The sequence below is a fragment of the Fusarium oxysporum genome, chromosome 13 (assembly GCF_000149955.1).
Source record: "Fusarium oxysporum f. sp. lycopersici 4287 chromosome 13, whole genome shotgun sequence".
Classification (NCBI taxonomy): Eukaryota; Fungi; Ascomycota; class Sordariomycetes; order Hypocreales; family Nectriaceae; genus Fusarium; species Fusarium oxysporum.
The window spans coordinates 845,937-862,604 of NC_030998.1; the positions used below are offsets into that span (position 1 = coordinate 845,937).

Consider the following 16,668-nt stretch of genomic DNA (forward strand, 5'->3'; position numbering starts at 1 on the left):
TCAATTCTTTCAATACTAATTCTACCAAAACCCGAAATGCTTACGAAGGCATCGAAATACATGTATACCGTGACTGGATGTTATAGGGCCACATCGGTAATGTAATCTCAGTCAAGTACAACAGCCTTGCCCCTAAAGGCCAGTTGTTGAATCCGGCCAGCAATTACAATAACGTACTAAACAGATCAGAGACAGAATTATTCTTGCTACTAGTCTACTTATATTTGATGGCGATGTTGACGTCTCGACGACCCGACTGCTTGCGCTCAAGCTTCATCCACAGGAGTATCGCATTCGCCTACACACGATTTCGCCCATTGCTCTCATCTCGAAGCGAGTATGATAAATAGCATATAAATGCTGACTCATGTAAGTATACTCAATTCACGCTATCGGTTGGGGAAACACGATATGCGGCAGATCACGTTGTGCTCGGCAGATGTCAACTGCCGATCGACATTGATGGAGAGTCGATGTTGGCCAGCTGCCAATTTATTATCCAAATTAAGTAGAATACAATGCTGATCCCATTTCAGAATTAAAATCGTCATTTTGACATAGCTTGATCTCATATTAATTAGGAAGTCCCTCCTGGGGATGAATGTCCCCGGACCTAAAATCCCGGGTATGCACGTTCCGAACCCGCATTATCATGTTCTGCCACCTCCGCAATCAACATGTTTCCATTTTGATCCCGACCATTCCGCCGATCCGCCGATTCGCCGAAAAAAAACACACGGATAACTCCTTTGTAACCTTGGAATGCGTTATAACTCTCTCCACAACCGGGTCGACTTTCGTTCGGGATATGTGATCGGCCCAGGGTAACGCGCGTTGTGTTTGGGTACCAGTTAAGTGCTCGAGCCCGCACTTGATGCTGAGTTCAGTCGCGGTAATGAAAGAACACAGCTGCTTGGCAAAAAGGCCAGGTCGGGCGACAATTGAGCGTTTGGAGATTCGAGAAGTACCGCTATTTGGTTCCTTGTATGCTCCGATAAAGAGAGCGAATATTTTTCTTTGGTTGATGACAATGTCTGTTGGGAGACTTCAGTCTCGGAGGGAGAGGTAGGTTCAGTAACGAATGGCATTTTGGAAACAATCGGACGTTATTTGGAATTGATCTGCGACAGTTTGCTCCTTTGAATGAGTTTGGGGGACCACGCCCGCAATTATAACCGTTGTATTTATATCGTCTGCCACGGGGCGTTGGGTGAAGCCCCGCAGTCTATGATCCAGAAGGTGGACAGTGTAAAACCAGTATCTGCGGGGTGATTCTCCCCACGTTGCATCCGGACTCTTCGGCATATCAGCGCTACTGACCGCCCTACGTAATGAGATACGGGGTCCGAGAGACATCCTGTTTTAAATCCCAGCGCGTGTCTCCCTGATGTTCCGTTTCTTGCTCTCGATTTCTCTTCTCTTTCTGCTCTAATATGCTCTAGTTACTCCGAGGAGTATTATCCTTGGTGGCTCAATTACCATGACGCAGATGACTTAATCTCAGACAGGTCTGTAAGCGAGGCCTTGATTTACAGTGGGCTTTTCAGCCCATAGCTGATTCTCTGGGGCCATTGTCATGGCATTGGGAGTCTTGCACCGGATTATCACCCAACCATCGCAGTTGCTGGTTCATATTAACGGCCCTTCTTTGTGTAGGTTTATCTACCAGTCTGAACATGAATGTTTAACGAGTTCGTGAAGTGAGGATAAGCACTGTACGCAACAAAACTTGCATTGGCATGTGACTGATGGTTGCAACCCATAGCCTTTTGACACATGAGGCCCCCAAGGGCCGTTCGAGAAGGGTCGGCAACCCATACTAAAACGCAGGGTTCAATATGCATCTCTGGCACGAGACAGCCTACACTACGTCATGCGCTTCTAGAACGCTGGTCCAGTATCAACCATGTCTTTCTCGAAACCGTTTTAAGGGTTCCTCTGGTCCCCACGAATGAGCCATATTATCAATACCGGAGAATAAAATACATTTGATCATTTTCTTGATCAAGCATTCCATCTATCCGAAATTTCGTACTAGATTATGAACCAGGCCAAGCCAACCGAGATGGATACGGACAACAAGCGTCTCTTGAACCGATATGGCATTCTTCCAAAGCGAGGCAACCTTCTCAATCACCAATTAGAAGTTCGTATAAACCATTTATTCGTCAAGCATATGCCCAGCTAACACTGTTGATCAAAGGGAAGAAAATATTTCGACTCGGGAGACTTTGCTCTCAGCCAAGCTCATCGGCCATCTAACATTGGCAACGTCGCAACAGGTCGCGAACATCCAATCCGCCAAGACATATCAGAGCCTTCTAGTTCCGTCCCGAGCTCAAGTAACATTGATGATAACGCAAACCAACAGTCATCAGCGAGACGAAGAAGCCTGGAAGTAAAGTTTCACGCTCAGACTCACCTTCAACAAGAGATGGAAAGTCCTCCTCAGAGTGAACATCATGGTACAGAAGAGAGAAACAACGGGTAGGTTATTGTTGAAATGGTACGTGTTTATCAAACATGACTCAGTCTGTGAGCATGCGAGGTGTTCTTACGTAAAGGGAAAATGGATATTCGTCCAGAGTCTATTGAGACCTATATCTCCAAAGGACTCTATGTAATTTTAGGTCGCCAAGAACACTCTCTTCAAGCATCAAGTCACTACTATGTAGGGCAACAACTTCAAATCTCGCCCACCTCTCGCTCCTTAATCTGCATTGGGAGCGTCTGAATAGCATCATTAGAAGCGTAATTGGTTTAGTGGTAAAATTCTCCGTTGCCATTCGAGCAGCGTCGGGGAGCCCAGGGTTCGATTCCCTGATTACGCAATGAGAGAGCCGAGGTTCAAGATATCTTTTTGTTATTGTATTTTCTGGTGCTTTTGTGAGTTTTGCGATGCTTCAGCTTGGTGGTGGAGGTGGCGCTGAGGTTCAAGATTGAGAGCGGCTCAGACCCTGCTTGGTCCCAAGGCAAGTGCAGATGGATAGTTTCCATTTCTGGTAAGTCATATTGTTCGTACTATAGAAGTATCCATAGACAGTTATGAAGAGAGCTGTGTCTCTCTGAAGATTGTTGTCAATCGTAGTCAGAGTGTTGTACTGCTTATTTGTTTCCTTCTATGCTCACTGTTGTGAGATGTCTACTTTACTCCACCAAAACTCAGATTGCTTGCGAGCCCAATCATCATCCGTAAACACAGCAGTCTTGCCAGCATCTCCTCCTATCAACTCCTCGTTCCCTTCGCCGAATCTCAACACCTTGGGACTCTTGGGATCATATGCCTCCCATTTGGGTCTCTGGGGGTACTCTCCAGGGACAGCGTTAGGGTCTCCTCGTGTGATGAAGCTAGTAACATAGTGGTTCAGTGTCTTGGCAAGGTCTTTTTGTGTTTTGGAGATCGCCACGACCTTGGGATCGCAGACTTCGTAACGCATGTTATCAGCGTGTTGGGCACCGTTATTGACTGTGCTAACGGCGGCCCAGTGGTAAAGATACACAGGCACTGATGGGGAGGCAAGTTCGGCTGTTTGGCGTGCGGGGGCGACATAAGCATAGTGGGCGTATGCAGCCTCGATGCGCTTGTACTGTGATCCCATATCCTTTCGAGTCTCCTTGTACTCGGAATCCTCAAACTTGGCTGGGTCTCGGTAGAGCTCCTCAATAGTGTCCAAATCCTCTGAGGTAAGCAGTGGTAGCAACTCAGCCCAGAAATGTCGAAATTGAGAAGACTCCGACATTTGCTTGTTAACATAAAGCGAACCTTCGTTCGTTGTGAAGCCAGTCATTATGGGCACCTTATGCCACTTGCCCGACTTCCATGTCTCAAGAGGCGGTCGCGCGATGACTTCACCGTCGATTACAGGTTGGAAAGCCCAGCGAAGGGAAGGGTTATACTTGTCGAATGTAGCTGTTTGCGCATCTGTGATGACCTTCTCGGGCTGTTGGCGCAGATAAGGGAAGATCTCATTCTCTGGGAGATTCTCGGGGACGCCGACCGCGCGGAGGAAGTCCTTGAACTGAGCTTCATGAATCGGCGCATTGTAAGGTCTCACGGCTCGTGATGTAGGGGCTCCAGACTCAATAATGGCTTTGTGGAAGAGAGGGGCAACGCCCTCCTTGTAGTGCATGATATGATGACCGATCTGCTTGAAGTTAGTTGACTTTAGGCTCAAATGAGCGATGGAACTTACAGAATGAGCACCGGCGGACAGACCAAACAATGTGACATTACTGGGGTCACCACCGAAGGCTGCGATGTTTTCTTGCACCCACTCCATCATGAGAATCTGATCCTTTAATCCAAGGTTAAGAACACCCTCCTTAGCACTCAGACTCGAGGGCAAAAATCCCAAAGCTCCAATTCGATATTGAAATGTCACTGCGACAAAAGCTTCCGGCGCATTCGCCACCATCGACGCCGTCTTGTGCATATGCGCCGAACCTCTGTTAAATGCACCGCCGTGGATATACAAAGCAACAGGTAACTTTTCATGTTTATCCGCTGACTTGCGAAAGATATTCGCTGTCAAACAATCCTCACTCTGCTCAAGCGTTGGTCCAACCAAAAGTCCCTTGCCAGGAGCTGCAGGGCCATATTCAGATGCATCGATGACTTGGTCGGGTGAAGCTGGGACTTTGACGGGGAGACGGAAACGAAGATCGCCTGTTGGGGGTAGAGCGTAGGGGACGCCCATCCAACCATCTACGGGTTGGGGTAGGCTGTCATTCAGCTTGACGCCGACGAGCTTGCCCTGGGGAAGGGCGATGGTTGGAGTGTCTGGAGAAATTTGGCTACCCATTTTGACTTGATTTGCTACTATCGTAAATGAGGAATTGTGAGAATACAATCTGTTAAATACAGTCAAGACTCAACACTGACGAAACTCATTGTTGGAGTAGCGCCATCAGTATGAGGGGCATCTCCTCGGCGTCCAAAAACCGCTCCGCTCTCCACGTCTCAGTTCCGACAACGGCTTCAGCAGCACAATCACCGGAGATAAGTGCCATTCGCGCCCTATCTTTCCAATCCAAGAAATAAAACACGCGAATCTCCCTTTTCAGATCGGCGAACTTGCTTTACCCCGCGAATTCGCCTGTTGAATATGGACCCGATCGCTACCGGTATTAGATCTGAGGACCGAGTATCGGAGCTTGATAGCGGCCAACTGGAACTAGGCCTAAACCCCGCATACTTGGTGATTTTAGTGAGGCTCTCATTGGTGAGAATGCCTTTCGCGCTGTCTTGACTCAGGAACTGCAGCTTCGTTGGGATGAGATCTGCATGATAGACTGATAGGGCTAATTCGCTTGGTTGATACGAGAATAATGTACCCCGGACCCATTGTCTATCACTTGTTTAACTGAAGGGAAGGTTATATGGGTCCTTGATCTCCCCATCATCATGAATCTCAAACTGTCCTCACGAAGCAAGAAAGCTTCTAACATTCAGTAGGGGTGCTGAGAACCACTGGTCTAAAAGCATCCTAAGTTATCCTAAACTTCCCTAAATCTTTTTATCGCTTGGGATTTAGCCCCTCGGTTTTCTTTCCTTCCCTAAGCTGTCACACGATGTCACCGCCAACAACAGGGCCGTTGCCCGACGACAAGAAACTCGCCGAAGAAGAGCAAATCGCCATGAAAAAGCTCGACTCAATCACTCCAGGCGAAGTCGTCGAGCTTGACGCTACAGAAACATTTCTGCGCCAACATAACTTCACAAATGAGTACATCGGCGAACTGTTGATCGACACGGAACTCAACAAGAAGCTCATCCGCAAGGTCGACATGATCCTCCTCCCCATGTTGATGGGGACATACATGCTTCAATACATTGATAAGAATGCGCTTTCATATGCTGCCGTGTTCGACTTGTTCACAGACACGGGAATCTCATCGGATCAATATTCTTGGTTCGCTAGCATCTTCTACTTTGCGTACATGGCTGCCGAGTACCCGTGGTTGTTTCTGGCGCAGAAAACGCGTATGGCAAAGGTTGTTAGCGGCTGTGTTATTGCATGGGGAAGTGTGTTATTGTTAACTGCTGCGGGAAATAACTTTGGTTCGTTGGCAACGTGTAGATTCTTTCTTGGTGTCTTTGAGGCGCCCATCACGACGTGTTTTATGATGATCGTTTCTATGTGGTACACACGAGAGCAGCAGCCATTCAGAGCTGGTATTTTCTACTGTTGTAATGGGGTAGGAGCTATGGTAGGAGAACCTTCCTGGTTATTCGGACTCTGCTAACATTTCATAGCTCGGCGGCATTCTTACCTACGGTATCGGCCAGATCAAGAACTTTCCCGTTTGGAAGGCTGTTTTCATGACCTGTGGCGGAATGACAGTCGTCTGGGGTTTCGTTCTACTCTTCTTCCTCCCTGACAGCATTATGTCAGCCCGCCATTTTACCCTCGAAGAACGAGCCCTGCTCATCGGCCGTGGCCGTCTTGCTCGAACTGGTGTTTTAAACAAGACCATCAAGTGGAACCAGATCCGCGAAGCATTCATTGACCCTCAAGTCTGGCTGCTTGTCCTATTCATGCTCCTCAACGAAACCATCAATGGAGGCATTGCCAATTTCGGGAAGCTTATCATTAAGGGCGTCGTCAAGGATCCTCTTGAGACCGTTGCTCTTGGTATCCCCATGGGCGCTTTCCAAGTCATCTACATTCTATCAGGCACCTTCCTGGCTTCACGCATCAAGAACTGCCGTACCATCATCATGGCTGTCTACCTTATCCCCACCATGATTGGTGTATGTCTTCTCTGGAAGCTTGATCGTGAACATCACAAGATCGGCGTTCTTTTCGGTTACTATATCATCGGTGCCTTTGTCTGCTCTCTGGTCCTTGCGATGCAGATGCCCGCTAGCAATCTCGGTGGCTACACCAAGCGTATCACAGCTTCAGCAATGGTCTTCATCGCCTACTGCGTCGGCAACGTCATTGGTCCTCACGCTTTCTTGGGCTCTGAGGCCCCCTTGTACCCATCCGGATGCATTACGATTCTCAGCTGCTCGGTTGCTCAGATGGTCGTCGCAATTATGCTTCGAGTACTCCTGTCCAGGCGAAACGCACGAAGAGACGCAGCCGCTGCGGCTGTTGGGACGAATAGCGAGGATCCCTCTGAAGTGGATGGAGCTGACTTGACAGATTTTGAGGTAAGATTCAAAATTCGAACTAAAAATTGCGACAAGGCACTGATATTGCGCAGAATCCTCATTTCCGCTACGTGCTATAAACTCATGATGTCTCGACTGCATAAGGAGACGAATGTTGTCAGTTTGAACGAACTGCATTAGTAAATAAAGTGAATTTTTTAAAAACTCTCTGGGGATAATAAGACTTCTTACATTTAGATAGTGTATCATATCAACTGATCTGATCTAATGGCCCACTAAGATACACTAAACTTATCTGAATATCTTTGTCACGTAGGATAATGATCCTAAGTTTTCTTGCCTTTCCTAGGAAGCGCCGCCGATATGCCTTCCCATGATCCGACCCAAAAGTCCTTCCCCTAACTAAAATTATTTTTCGTCCCTAGTATTACAGTGTTGTTACATCCTCTTGTCCTCGTCCTCGTCCTCATCCGCTACCGCGATAATAGTGGAGGCCATGGAAATATAACCTCGTAAGTCGGAGCACCGACAAAGAAGCACAAACCAAGAACCCACTCCTTAGTATACAAGCGCAATGGTCCGTTGTGTTCATCATCTGAAAGCCGAACTCCAAGAGACACGTGATGGTCGAGATCGTTTGCAAGATACTCCTCATCTGGCTGGTCTTCCGACCAGAGCGACGTGAAGACATGCGTGAGATCATCTTCCTGTTGGCTGAACAGCTCTTCTGACTCATCGAGATTTCGATTGCGGATGAATATCGCCCGTGCTGTTGTAGCCTCTCCAGATGGGTCACATAGATAGCCCAGTGTTAAAGGCTGATCTGCGTCCATAGCTCTGACGACCTCCTTCGCCATAAGCCTTCGATAGCGTAGACTAAAAGACTCGTCCTCATCTACAACAAAGGCATCTTCCTCAAGGAATTCCTTCATATCCTCCACTATCTCTGCGTCTTTGCGCCCTTTCTTTGCCTTGACGAGTTCAACCAGCTGTCTTAACCGCGTGCGATCATATTCAGACAGTTGCTGGTCGCCTTTCTGACTTGGCTGCGATAAGCGCGGTGATGACCGAGGCGCTTGGAGGGTATCATCCAGCTTCCAGAGATGACCTCTTGTGACTATCCCAGTTTTGGTGAAGTTAACATCGACGAAACGACAGCTCTTGTTAAAAGTCAACCTTCGCGCGCCCTCCGGGGCCCGGAAATCATCGAAGAAAAGATTGTTGATCTTCTCAACCATTGGCTCATGTTCTGATACAGGTGGCTCATCGTTTTTGAGAACCTCGCCATTTACGAGACGAAGGGCCAGTATCGCGAGGTCTAGGTTTACACCGCTATCCTGAAGCCGCGTACTGTTGAGACGTGTCGCGTATTGGCAGCAATTGGCAATGATTGCTAGACAATCCCATGGCTCCGTGACGCCTCGTTTCCGGACATCGGAAACAATTGTCCCAGACATGGAGCTTGAAGGTGATAACAATATGGTGTACTTCCCCGCCGTCGCAAGTATATGGTCGATCATCTCTTCATCCTCACTTGTCAGAAAGTGATGTCGGCGAAAGCCAAGACAGAATTTGGTAGCGCTTTCCGAGAACCTGGCTGACTGGACACTCAGCTCGCCAGGTACTACACCAAACATTGGTTTCTTGCCACTGAGTATCGACCGTTTTGTGTCTTCGAAATCGCCGCTGTGATGGATGAGAAGCGTCATCTTGAGGCCAGCTCGGTAGTTCTCTTGGAACGTCCACGCTCTTGTCCACCATTTATCGCGGGTGATTTCGTATATCAGGCATAGCATCTTACGAGCTTGGTTATACTCTGCACCTTTCGACAGCGCAAATCCGCCCTCATGGTACTTGACAAGGGCACCTTTGAGTATCGAAGAGAGGGTTCTCATCTCATCCTCATCTTGGATCGGCCGACCGAGTAGCGCAACAGGGTGATCGCTCAGTGAGTATACTCGATCCATTGCATCGAGGGCATGCCTTTTCTGCCTGCACTCAGTATGTGTGCATGATGACTGCTTGCATTTCTTCTGCGGGATACTATGCCGATCAATCCACAGAAGCGGCACGTCATGACATTGCATGTATTTTGTGATCCTTTCAAGCACCGAATTCCGTACCGAGGAGCGCCAAGCTTCTTGTCCATCCCTTGTCTCGATTTTATGGCCCTCCTTCCTGGGGTTCTGTGTTTCATGTTCGGAAGCATCCCAGGTGTACGACAGCGCAATAAAATTACTATCTGTGAATCCGTTGACAGTTTCTCTGAGCCAGTAAGGCGTTTCGGGCTTTTCATCCTCATCATCTGTGAGCTTTCTCTTCTTGGATTGTCGTCGACCGAGGCATTCGAGATTTTCAACGATCCATATCATCTTTTGCTGCGGAATTCTGCATTTTTCTATCTGAAGGAGTGACGATATGATGCTTGGTCCATCTTCTGGTGTGTGACTGCCCCGAAGGACACGCTTTGTGGCCATTCTTTGGGCCGCTGAAAGGACATTTCGGGTTCAGGGGATGTAATCGATTGGACCTGATGAGATTTCTGGTGTCAAGGATGACGACGTCAGCGCCGCTATCTCACGAGACGCGTCGTCAGCTGCCAATCACAATCCTCTTTCGACCTATGTGGGTCCATGATGGAGCCTTTTCTCTTGGGTATCTAGTCTAACTGGCAGAAAACTTTCCTAAATAATGAAAAGGCTTAGATGAGTATTAGGGTATCTTATGAGGAACACTTTTCGTGCATAAGCACAGACGTCTATAGCTGAGACGGATATCATAATTACTTTTGTAAGCCTGTGAACTATTTCATCATTCATATATCAGCAGGTATGAAGTATGCTGACACAAATTTCGATCAAACATCAAACATCCTCTACCCAAGTTCCCGGCATCGGCATCCGCTGTTTCTGCCTATGTTGTCCAACTTTCCCTTGCTTGTGCTTTTGCCTCCTGTCAAACCTGTCTTGGGCTAGCTGCAATTCCCGATCCACCCATTCTGCCTCTTCTGCACTGTAATCGTTGTAATGGCGAAGAGGAAGCCAAAAAGGCCATCCTTTTCGATGTCTGTCAGATCCACCCGGAACCCCCAAGGTCTGGTGCTCCTTCCAAGCTTCATGCTGTGCAATATAAGCTTGTGTCGAGCCTCCTTGGTACAATGTGAGCGGACTCGCAAAGTGTTCATGTTCCGTTAACAGCTCCTTAACAGGGCATTCGTCCTGGATGAAGAGGGCCCAGAATGGGAATTGTCTTCCTCTTGACTCTTCGATGAAGAGAACGCGCCTGTAGTTTGAAGAACCAGTTTTCTTGTTATTCCAATATGGCGTATCGCGCCACGTCGCGAAACAACACTCCGTCTCGACCATGAGATATTCCTTAATGTTGACGCCGGCTTCCTCCAAAATATCTATCCATCGATGCACATGTTCCAATATCTCGTCGGTGTCCCAGTTGTAAAATAGGATGTCTTTCAAGGCACTGAACTCAGTATCAGACCGAAGCTGTTGATGGATGTCCAAGCCTCTTGAAATACAACCTGCAATAAGATCTGCCCATCCTTCGATGTTCACTGCTAAATCGTGCTTGAACTGCTTCATGGCGTATCTCCAGACCGCGGTATTGAAGGCTACCATATTACCAGAGAAGTGAGGCTTGCATGCTTCTATGCATATCTGGGCGTTGTAGGGATCTACAATGCCTCGCAAGATCATGTGAAACTCAGATGCCAAGATGGAGTCTTTGCCGTATCTTGATGTATCCAGGACGCATCTAGGACCATCTTCACCCATTAAAAGCATACAGATATCTTGCGCTTCCAATATGGTTTCTAAAATGTTAGCATATCCGTTCGATATCTGTCTATAGCTAACCCATACCTGTTGGATAGGTCAAAGTTTGCGTTGCGAGAAATCTGAGAATTGACTGGGATTTTGTCAAAGCTGCCAGCTGTCGTCGTGTTAGGGCGATAAACAAACGATGCTTTTTGACTTACGCCCAGAAGAGAAGTCTCATTGTCAGGATCATATTCATCCCAGGCAATGACCGTTGCGGGCGTCAGAATGCCTTGAGTAAAGAAAGCCTGAATTTGGCCCAAGTTATCATCCATAAAGGCCATCTCAACTTTTTCTCCAATCTGACGCTGACCTTCCTGGAGGTAAATAACTCGAGGTATCTGTAGGGTGATACAAAATGGGGCCAGGTTGCCACGTCGTAGCGACACTTTCACGTACAAGCTCAATAATGAAGAGCCTATCGTGAAGATAGAATCATCCTGAATTGCTGATGAGCTTGAGCCTGATGAGATTTCCTCCTTGGTTGTTCTTCTTGTCCATTGTACAAAAGCTTTGGTGCTCCAGGCCTGTCTCCATGTATCGATGATAGTTTCTGGGCTTTTTCGACGTGTTGGACGCTTGTCGCACAGGTCAAGCTTTCTGACACCTGGTATCCTCTTTGCTTCTCTAGCTGTTGAAGTAGTTGTGGTTGGCAAAGGACTCCTGACAGCCTTGTGGGATGTCATAGTCACAGCCCTGAAGGATTAGTAGGAAGTTTGCAGGTTGCAGGCTGGGTGAACCGTACAGAATATTGGCTGTCATATGCAGCTGAAGCGAGGAAAGGCAACGGTCCAGTCCATTCGTGGCAAGGCGGATCTGATCTTTATACCGCAGAAACAGGGCTCCAACAGTCTTCAACGGATTCCGGGTATTCTTCTGCATTCTTGAGATTGAATTGAGAATTTTATGGATATCTGAGACTTTAGATAGACATTGCTGAATGATACGACGTAACTTCTGGAGCAGATTGACTTACAGCGTGTTGAATCCCCGTGTTCCATCTGAAAGAATAACTTCCAAGGAGCAGCAAATAGTCTCGATATCGTCAAGCTTGTCGGCGAGACTTTCGAGCTCTTTCGCCGCTGATTTGTAGGCTGCGATGTATTCCTTGACGGCTTTTGCTGTCTGCACTAGCTGCATCGCTAGGGACAGGATTCCAAAACTTAGAGAGGCAGGGTCCATAGTGCGTAAGAATGTTGTTGAGGGTGAAGTACTGAATGTGAGGATGAATGGCAAGTCTTTCGATGTTGGCAGCGAGAGAAATCGGGCTGCGCAGAATGCCTTGGAGGGGCTGTGCAAAGCATCGCGATCTCATTCGATGGGTGTTTTCTCATCGCCAACTTGTCTTGAATTGTGATTCGTCTACTTTCGCACCCTGCATAAGGAGGGGCATGGACAACGGGTAAACCACCTGATCTTGGAGTCTCACCAAAACAATAATTGATTGTATTGATTTAAGAAGCAAGTGTTTACTGTGTATAAATAATAAACCCTCCAAAGTCCGTTTTCATTCCACCCATGCTCCAGGCATTCTTTGCCGTCTGTTTCCATTACAGTTAAACTTTTGACGTTTATACTGCCATTTTCGTTTAAAGCGACGTTCCCTCAAGTCAATAACTCGATGAGCCCATTCTGCGAGTTTAACCTTAACCACCATTGTGTCATCGTCGCCGCCGCCGAAGTTTTTCACCATCCATCGATCAAGAGAAGGCGCAATTGGCCAAAAGTTCATCGCTGGGACTGATGCAGCAATATCTCCTCCATCCTTCCAATGTCGATACCTACCAACATAGGTAGGCCAACGGCCCCATTGCAACGTTTTGTCCGCACCTCGCAAGGCCGGAAACTCAATGAATAGTTCGTACATCAGGTATGAGCTGTCAACGCGCTTAATCCAATACGGAATCATACGTCAGTTGTAATACCCTTGGAGCAGCACTCGTGGGATAATCGTATGTTTTAGACCATAACCAGCCCAGACCTTGGGTTTCATCCCATGTGTCAAAGCAATACTTCACCGCAGTCTCCACATATGTTGACATATTAACCTACGCTTGTTCCAACATGTCGATCCACCAGCATGCGCAATACCAAGCTTCGTCAGCGTCGCCAAAGTTTGAGAGATCAACTCAAGGTTTTCTGTGAACACGTAAATCTGGGAGTTGGAAAAGACATCATACCCTCGCGCAATGACGTCTGCAAGTATGATGACCAGTCATGTAGCTATGCATTAGTTATGTCAAGGGCAGACATACTGCGGAAAGAAAGGCTAATCTCTCCAATAGATATATAATCAAAGTTCTTTTGCCGCTGACCTGTAGGCGTTGACCAGGTTCTTGATAGTAGTTATCGTGTTAACTAGCTGAATAGATAGGGGAATAATTCCAAGGGCCAGCGAAAGAGGTTCCATGGTGAGCAATGCGACGTGGCTGAAGTTGAGGTCGAGGTCGAGGTCGAGGTCGATAAGAAATGAAAATTCTGTTGAGGGGTTATAGCCAGCGAGGTATGTATGACAAGTTTCAGACTGAGATGACAACATTATACAAGATAGCGCAAGGTGCCCCAGTTTCATATGGTGGTTCATCCAGTATATGCAGGCCTTGCCGAGAAATGAATTGACTGGACCTGTGTATCGTCAGGAAGCGAGGTACTACAGTGAACCTCGACTCATGATTGGAAAATCATGTTCTGCCAATTTAGGGAAAAGACATCAAGACATGAGCTTATGATGGAAGCAGGGAAGGGTTGCTACGTGCGCAAAGGTCAGACTCACTATGTTCTAAAGTAATAAATATACGACAAAAACTATCTCGATTATTTTCAAAATGCTTCGCCAACCATTGCCTTGCCAGATTCTTGAGGTAAACGACCCCATAATTCATCTGTGCTTTGATTGTTCCCTGGATAAGCAGACAAACTCTCCACGTCGACCTCTCTCAAAACATGTATGCTATCATTCGTCGGAACCGCTGGTATCGGATTGGTAGCCGCAATAGTTGTGTTGGTCCGAGAATCGCCAGCGTGGATAAAGTCTCTCGTACTCGGCGTAGTTCCTTTGGTATTTCCCTTGTGCATAGACGACAATGGTACAAAAGTGCTCTGATTCTCGGAGTTCTTTGTTGGTCGTGACCGAGTTCCGCTACGGTTTCGGACGAACTCAATTAGTTCGCTAAGAACAGCAAATTCCAGCTTAAGTTTGATCGAGTAGGTGACCAGCTTGATGCCTTGCTCCCAGACATAAAGGTCATGGAACTCTATAGCCAGAAGAGCGATGTCCATTAGGATGATGACGAAGTTGATCGTAAATAGCTTGTATAGCATGCTTCGTGTGTTCCCGAAAGCTGTCTTGAGGATCTCCATTGACTTCCAGATGTACAGGCCTGAGATGATGAGTTCCTGCAGATAAAAGATGGACATCGAGATTTTTTCCGCGATGTTGAAGACATTGTTGAAGCCGCGTCTGTTATCGCTTGGGCTGTACTCTGATCCGAACAGAAGTACAGTCATCGTCGAATGCTAAGCCGTGGTCAGCTTGGGACTTTGGTACTCGAGGGAATGACTTACCCAAACGAGACCGTTGATAATGATCATGATGAGAACGGCTCGTAGAATCTTGACATCGGTAACAATTAGGTGAAGTCGCGAGTACAAAACAAATGATTGGCCACTGATGACAAGGACCCAGCCGACAGTCTCAATGATCATGCCAACGTAATCGTGCGTAAGGTCAAAGTAGACAATGAGCCATCCCAGACAGTATGGAATAATGCCGAATGATGCAATGAGAATACTCCAGAAGTAAAGTCCCGATCGTCTTTTGAAAGTCAGAGAGATGAGGGTGAGTAGTTCGATGGCATTGTAAAGTGATAACGTCGAGGCAACCTTGGTCAAGTGTCAGTACATACCACTGCCGAGAGGGGCATCCAAGTACAACTTACAACGACAAAGACATCTCTACCAATGTAGACTGTTTCATCGATGGTTGAGTAGTGAGCATCCCATTTATCACGATGGGGTAACATCATTGTGTTCAGTTGCGAGGAACCTGGGCAGTCATGAATGTAAAATATCTTGGTAGAAGAGCATGCTTAGAAGAGTAAAGGCAGCTTGGCACATAAATGAGCTTAGGATTCCATGCTTATCTGGGCATCTGTCAAAGCGTCATAACGGATAATGCCAGGGGTCCAAGGCCCAGAAGCTTGATACACCAAAGAACGGTCTCGATTGGTACACGCTATAGCTTAATTGTAGTAGGAGTTACCCTGTTTTGACGCCAAATCCATGATATAGCTCCTCCAGCATATGCCGATAAAAGTCAAAGAAGATCGTGGCTTGTAGAGAGCGCATATGGCCCAATAGGTAACGCCATAGCATTCCAAGCATCCCGTGCGCCCGCTATTAATCGGAGGAGCTGATTCAGAGCTGATCTCGAACTTCGGTCAAAGACATAATCACATATTATTTGATAGATTCTTATGCTACTAGCAAGCTCGTCTCCTGTCGGCGGCTAGTAGTTAGATCTAGACCCCTCACCAGTTGGGTGACGATGGCCTTCATGTTGTCTCGCTTGAGACTCAATGGCTTCAATGATCTCATAGTAACACTCTCTCGTGCCAAGAGTCGACAGTCTCCATCCCGTAGACAAGAATGGAATAAGATGATGATGATCCAATTCCTATCATCGAACGGCTGTAACCCAAAGGATTTTAGCATGCTTGGTGTGATGGATGCGAGACATCCCGAGCATCTAAGACAAAAGCAGCTTACACCCTTGGCCAATGGAGAAGATCGGTGGCTTGCGATTAAGCTTCTGTTTATGGTTGTCTACGCCGTTTTCGACCTGTACCTGCATTAAAGCTTAGTGGCCTGCCCAAGAAAAGCCCGGCCCAGAACCGCGTCATGGCTTTGAAAGAACGGGAGAAATGGTAGTACTTGATTCTGTGATCGAGATTAAAATGCACTCAAAGCAGAAAGAGGCCTCAGGGAGCAAAAAGAAAGTTAGGACCTCTATCCTAGGTGATTAAAAGATTTAGTAAATTTAGTGTAGACTCAGAAAATCTCTAGATTAGTTATTTTTGTCATTTGGGATGAAGGTCCTAACTCCTCAGCTTTCCAGCCTCCTTCAGGGAGGCCAAGATGAATGGCACTTAGGTGAGAGAGAATACCAAGATGTCACTAACCATTGACCTAAAAGAAGCTACCCTGCAGGAGTAAGCGGCTGAGACAAGCCTGTGTTAATTATCCCGTCTTACTGGTAGAGCAACTAACCCGAAGAAGAATTGTCCAAGACTCATAAGACACTTCAAAAGTAGTAATGACCGATCCAAAACTCAAGAGTCAATCTTTACAAAGGACCCTATTCCAGCAAGAATCTGCACCAATGGCCCCTGCTTAACAATCGACCCAATACCAATTCTCGCCCTGGTCCTCACATGATTTTTTGAACTTGTTGATGTCCTCTCCAAATGTATCGCAAAACCATTCCGCCCGGTGATTGCAATAGCAGTAACCATTTCCCAGACTACTGCAGATTTTCGTAGTCACTGCCTGCTCTTCGGCGGTAGACTTGTCAGGGTTTTTGCAACGATACGTATTGTCGCCGGACGATGATGCCACGGGAGCAAGGAGAACGAGAAGTGAGAGGAATTGCATGGCTATGGGCAGATCACGGCGCTTGGTTGGCTGTCATAGGCAGAATCTCTCCGATGACTATAAGAT

At 47.2% G+C, this 16,668-nt stretch overlaps 6 protein-coding genes and 1 non-coding gene across 9 annotated transcripts; 3 read left to right on the forward strand and 4 right to left on the reverse strand.

Annotated features, from left to right (window-relative positions):
• Positions 1-1,417: 1,417 nt before the first annotated feature.
• Positions 1,418-2,760, forward strand: FOXG_20688 (uncharacterized protein). Of its 3 annotated transcripts, none has more exons than XM_018400984.1 (3): positions 1,418-1,700; positions 1,766-2,146; positions 2,204-2,760. In XM_018400984.1, exons 2-3 carry the CDS (start codon positions 2,042-2,044, stop codon positions 2,489-2,491), a joined length of 393 nt encoding a protein of 130 aa, XP_018250692.1. In that variant the 5' UTR covers positions 1,418-1,700; positions 1,766-2,041; the 3' UTR covers positions 2,492-2,760. The 3 variants fall into 3 exon arrangements, with proteins under 3 accessions (XP_018250692.1, XP_018250693.1, XP_018250691.1); XM_018400985.1 differs by having other exon boundaries at positions 1,418-1,652; XM_018400983.1 differs by having other exon boundaries at positions 1,418-2,146.
• On the forward strand, positions 2,750-2,831 carry FOXG_20689. The gene has a single exon. It is a non-coding gene; the product is annotated as a tRNA-Gly (tRNA).
• A 146-nt stretch (positions 2,832-2,977) lies between these two features.
• FOXG_12201 (triacylglycerol lipase) lies at positions 2,978-4,950 on the reverse strand. Its single transcript, XM_018391943.1, has 2 exons — positions 4,194-4,950; positions 2,978-4,145 (listed from the first exon to the last, which is right to left on the reverse strand). The coding sequence occupies exons 1-2, from the start codon at positions 4,800-4,802 to the stop codon at positions 3,126-3,128; spliced, it is 1,629 nt and encodes a 542-aa protein (XP_018250694.1). The 5' UTR covers positions 4,803-4,950; the 3' UTR covers positions 2,978-3,125.
• Positions 4,951-5,369: 419 nt separating this feature from the next.
• On the forward strand, positions 5,370-7,441 carry FOXG_12202 (uncharacterized protein). The gene is made up of 3 exons (XM_018391944.1): positions 5,370-6,210; positions 6,257-7,159; positions 7,213-7,441. The coding sequence occupies exons 1-3, from the start codon at positions 5,572-5,574 to the stop codon at positions 7,237-7,239; spliced, it is 1,569 nt and encodes a 522-aa protein (XP_018250695.1). The 5' UTR covers positions 5,370-5,571; the 3' UTR covers positions 7,240-7,441.
• On the reverse strand, positions 7,330-9,643 carry FOXG_12203 (uncharacterized protein). Its single transcript, XM_018391945.1, has one exon. The coding sequence runs from the start codon at positions 9,595-9,597 to the stop codon at positions 7,594-7,596; it is 2,004 nt and encodes a 667-aa protein (XP_018250696.1). The 5' UTR covers positions 9,598-9,643; the 3' UTR covers positions 7,330-7,593.
• A 341-nt stretch (positions 9,644-9,984) lies between these two features.
• FOXG_12204 (uncharacterized protein) lies at positions 9,985-12,132 on the reverse strand (the record flags this gene model as incomplete). Its single annotated transcript, XM_018391946.1, has 4 exons — positions 9,985-10,931; positions 10,996-11,041; positions 11,112-11,646; positions 11,927-12,132. 4 exons carry the CDS (start codon positions 12,130-12,132, stop codon positions 9,985-9,987), a joined length of 1,734 nt encoding a protein of 577 aa, XP_018250697.1.
• Positions 12,133-13,669: 1,537 nt separating this feature from the next.
• On the reverse strand, positions 13,670-14,975 carry FOXG_12205 (uncharacterized protein; the record flags this gene model as incomplete). The annotated part of the gene is made up of 3 exons (XM_018391947.1): positions 13,670-14,466; positions 14,515-14,832; positions 14,889-14,975. The coding sequence occupies 3 exons, from the start codon at positions 14,973-14,975 to the stop codon at positions 13,771-13,773; spliced, it is 1,101 nt and encodes a 366-aa protein (XP_018250698.1). The 3' UTR covers positions 13,670-13,770.
• Positions 14,976-16,668: the final 1,693 nt, after the last annotated feature.

What these genes read in the sequence shown, in the direction of transcription:
- FOXG_20688 (XM_018400983.1), top strand. Translation starts at nt 2,042, where the DNA reads ATGAACCAGGCCAAGCCAACCGAGATGGATACGGACAACAAGCGTCTC. An exon ending in TTCTCAATCACCAATTAGAA is followed by an intron (nt 2,147 to 2,203) that starts GTTCGTATAAAC and finishes TGTTGATCAAAG; the next exon opens with GGAAGAAAATATTTCGACTC.
- FOXG_12201 (XM_018391943.1), bottom strand. Translation starts at nt 4,802, where the DNA reads ATGGGTAGCCAAATTTCTCCAGACACTCCAACCATCGCCCTTCCCCAG. An exon ending in TGTCCGCCGGTGCTCATTCT is followed by an intron (nt 4,146 to 4,193) that starts GTAAGTTCCATC and finishes AACTTCAAGCAG; the next exon opens with ATCGGTCATCATATCATGCA.
- FOXG_12203 (XM_018391945.1), bottom strand. Translation starts at nt 9,597, where the DNA reads ATGGCCACAAAGCGTGTCCTTCGGGGCAGTCACACACCAGAAGATGGA.
- FOXG_12202 (XM_018391944.1), top strand. Translation starts at nt 5,572, where the DNA reads ATGTCACCGCCAACAACAGGGCCGTTGCCCGACGACAAGAAACTCGCC. An exon ending in GTAATGGGGTAGGAGCTATG is followed by an intron (nt 6,211 to 6,256) that starts GTAGGAGAACCT and finishes AACATTTCATAG; the next exon opens with CTCGGCGGCATTCTTACCTA. An exon ending in CTGACTTGACAGATTTTGAG is followed by an intron (nt 7,160 to 7,212) that starts GTAAGATTCAAA and finishes GATATTGCGCAG; the next exon opens with AATCCTCATTTCCGCTACGT.